Consider the following 3583-nt stretch of genomic DNA (forward strand, 5'->3'; position numbering starts at 1 on the left):
GGGTGCAGCCTTAGGAAAGTCCCACTCTCTGGAGCTCCTGTTGACTCATGTGTTCAAAATGATTTCAAGATCTCAGATTGTAACAGAGCCAAAGCCTTGTATTGTTTTTGAAAGCTGCTTATTAAAAAGACAAATAGGAGCTAATAACAACAGCACAAAACATGTTCCATTTTTAGGGAACTATAAATCTTTTATAGTACAGTACATTTAGAAGTAATTTAGTGTCATTAAAATAGCTAATTGGCCTGTAAAGTACACCAAAGCCTTGCACAACTCATGAACAGCTCAAGACAGACATCAACATTTTGAGCTTTGTGAATGTGACACGGGTGGCTATACAGATTTCTATGAGAAATATATTTATACAGATTGTTATTTTCACTCCACGTGAATAGTTCCATTTCTTTTTTTTTTAGAACACAACTTATTGTACAGCACACCATAACAGGCAGCCATTTCTGGGGACTGCAATAAAGCATTTAGGTTTTCATCTCCTGTCATATGCGAATTTACTGTATTTTCCATGAATAAATTAGTGATGTGTCGGTTGCGAACTTTTACGTGAACGGCGGGAGCCGGCTAGAATAAATACTAAGTGGACGTGTGAGCTTCTTATAATGAAATTTTCCAGTTACCACTAATAGTAATTGTCATCAGAATAAAGTAAATCTTTCTGTCATGAAATGCAAACCAGACAGCCTAAAAGATTGCTGGAAACAAAGAGCTTTGTGTCTGGGGCTTTTATTTTGTTAGCTTGTCTTACCTTCGGGTTGGCCTTATGCCAGACCAGACATCATCTAAAAGGGAACTAAATCTATTATTCTCAAGTTTTAGACAGACTGTGCTTATAAAACCAACATACCTAAATTCAAACACACATAACATCACATAAATCTGTTTCCACGATACTGTATCGTAGCTATCAACAACATAATAGAACTATGTCTTACTCTATTTTTCTGTCACCAAGATGTATGGCAACTGTCAAGGAACATTTATTGGGACATAAATCTACAGAACAATCAAAAGGTGACAACAGTTCAAACATGCAAAACAATCTAGAAGAAAGGAACATTCTTTAAATGCTCCTAACATTAACATGAGGTCTTAGTTTTGTCTGGGCATGACGCCAGTGTTTGAATGAGAGGGTCTTTTTCTTATTCTCTTGACACATTTCAATAGGTCCATTTGCATTATTTTTCATACAGTATGTAGTGGAATCAAGTTAAAACTAGCTAGAGTAAGATCATCCGAAGAGGACAATCCTGAGACAGGAAGTGTCAATCCCTGAGAAAGGCAACTGAAGTTTTTTTCACAAATGTGGTAGGCTACTCTTCTACCTTCCTTTTCAGCTTTCTGTTATTTGATTGATTTTTCCACCTCCTTTTTCCAAGGTGGTTGGCGAGCAAGTTATTGTATTTCTCATCTTCCTCTGGTTCCTCCCTCTCCTCTTTGAACCAGGGGCCCCACACACCCCCATTGTACTGAGGATTAGAGCGCAGGTCTTTGGCCGGGTAGCGTACCGGCACTGCAGTCCTGTTGTACTGCGCTAGCCGTAGCAGCATCTTCTTTACTAAGTGGGGGTATCGCTGGGACAGGTCCACTCTCTCGTAGGGGTCAGCTGTGATGTTGAACAGCCAGATGGACTTACCTCGGTCCCAACGGACACGCTCATTATGCCAGCGGTTTGTTAGCCGCTGGTTGGAGAAGGTCTGCGGGGGCACCCAGTCGCTGTAACCAGGGACCCCCGTCAGGAGCTTCCAGTGGCCCACTCGCAGCGCAGCTCGGATGGCCGTGTTCCATAAACCATACCCGGCCTTCCAGGAACCATTTTTAGCTTTTGTGTAGATTGGGTCAATGTTGTGAAGGATGTCATGGCGAGGAGATGGATGGCCTTCACTGATGGCCTCCCAAACATCGTACCCGTCCAGATTTAGATCTTCGTCTAAAGTCCCTTCACCCAGAGTCACCAGTGTAGGGAACCAGTCAGTGATGTGGACCAAAGACCGACATTTTGTCCCTTTGTTTACCAACAGTGGACTATGAACGAAACCCACTGCTCGGATCCCCCCTTCCCAGTAGGTGGCTTTACTTCCCCTCAAGGGCCAATTGCTTCCACCTGCTAAAGGCTGGCCTCCATTATCTGAGGAGTACACTATAACCGTGTTGTCATAATAACCGTAGCGCTTTAGCGCTAACGTGAGGTTGTGGATAGATTCGTCCAGGCACGACACCATGGCGGCATATTTACGACGATGCATGTTTGGAATCCCCTTGTATCGCTCGAGGTAGCGGGCCGGAACCTGCAGCGGTGAATGAACCGCCTGATAGGCTAAATAGAGGAACAAGGGTTGTCTGCGAGGATCGTGATTGGCTAAGATGTTGATAGCCTTTCGGGTAAACATCACAGTTGAATACAATCCACGGTCCTGTTCCCAAGCTGCCTCCTCGCCTTCATACAAATCATAGCCACACATTCCAGGCCCTTCACATTTATAGTGACTGTAGTAGTCCCCACTTCCAAGAAGGGAACCGAAGAAAGTATCGAAGCCACGCTGTGTGGGGAGACAGTCACGCTTGTAGAAGCCAAGGTGCCACTTCCCCACCATGTGGGTGGAGTAGCCTGCTTGCTTTAGCTTCTGGGGCAAGGTGACATTTTCCAGGGGTAGGCAGTTGGGCTGGGTAGCTCGGATGATGGAGTGCTGAAGGCCTGTGTGGATCTGATACCTACAAAACAAAAACAGATATCTGCCATCAACAACAGTTTGGAAGCAAAATGCAACTTTCAGAAAAGCTTGACCTCTAGTAGGACAACATTCTCCCTTGTTTGACATGTTAATGCTACACAAGACTAACATAAAAGGATAGTACATCTACTATCATATTTGTCATAAAAAAACTAAAAGAGAAGCCCTGTCACTCAAGACAAGACTGGATACAGAGTTGTGACCTGGAGATAATGAGGCAGCCATGTTGGCAGCAAGCTTACACAGCACTATTGATAACTGAGGTACATACACCCTGTATTGAGAACGGTTGAAAACAAGTACTTTGTGACTAATTTCACTGCAAATGTTAACTCTCAAGTGCTTTTGACACAAAATGTCAAACAGAATTGTTGGTTAATTCCGTTTCAGAACAAACCCTCTCCACCCATTGGAATTTCAAGACTCTCCCATTCCCACAGCACCACATCATCAGTAACTCAGCGGCTGCTTCAGAAAAACGTTCTTAGTGACTTAAAGCCCCCTTGATATGCCTGACCAAAGCCACTTCTGCACAATATGACACCGCTTACTCAATAGTGTGTAGGATTGGTTATTGAACATAAATGCTTAAATCTTTCTTTACAAGAATTAATAAGAAAATTGGCCCATATATCAAAAATAATATATATATTATATATATATTTATGTTAATATTTTTGTATTAATTTAGGGCCTCTTATAAGCCCTGAAATACAACTTTAGTAGGATTGATTCACTTTTCTAAAAAAACATATAAACACTGCACAATCACTGTAAATACTATACATCTGAAGGCTTATTTCTATTGTGGTCCTATCGTGACACACCACAAGAGG

General features: G+C 42.5%; 1 protein-coding gene across 1 annotated transcript; it reads right to left on the reverse strand.

The window, feature by feature from the left end:
* Positions 1-6: 6 nt before the first annotated feature.
* On the reverse strand, positions 7-2727 carry arsj (arylsulfatase family, member J; the record flags this gene model as incomplete). The annotated part of the gene is made up of 1 exon (XM_010797610.1): positions 7-2727. A coding segment is annotated over one exon (1399 nt), but the record flags the coding sequence as incomplete, so codon positions are not given.
* Between the last annotated feature and the right edge of the window lie 856 nt (positions 2728-3583).

This window comes from Notothenia coriiceps, unplaced genomic scaffold (assembly GCF_000735185.1).
Source record: "Notothenia coriiceps isolate Sejong01 unplaced genomic scaffold, NC01 NC01_scaffold00002547, whole genome shotgun sequence".
Lineage (NCBI taxonomy): Eukaryota > Metazoa > Chordata > Actinopteri > Perciformes > Nototheniidae > Notothenia > Notothenia coriiceps.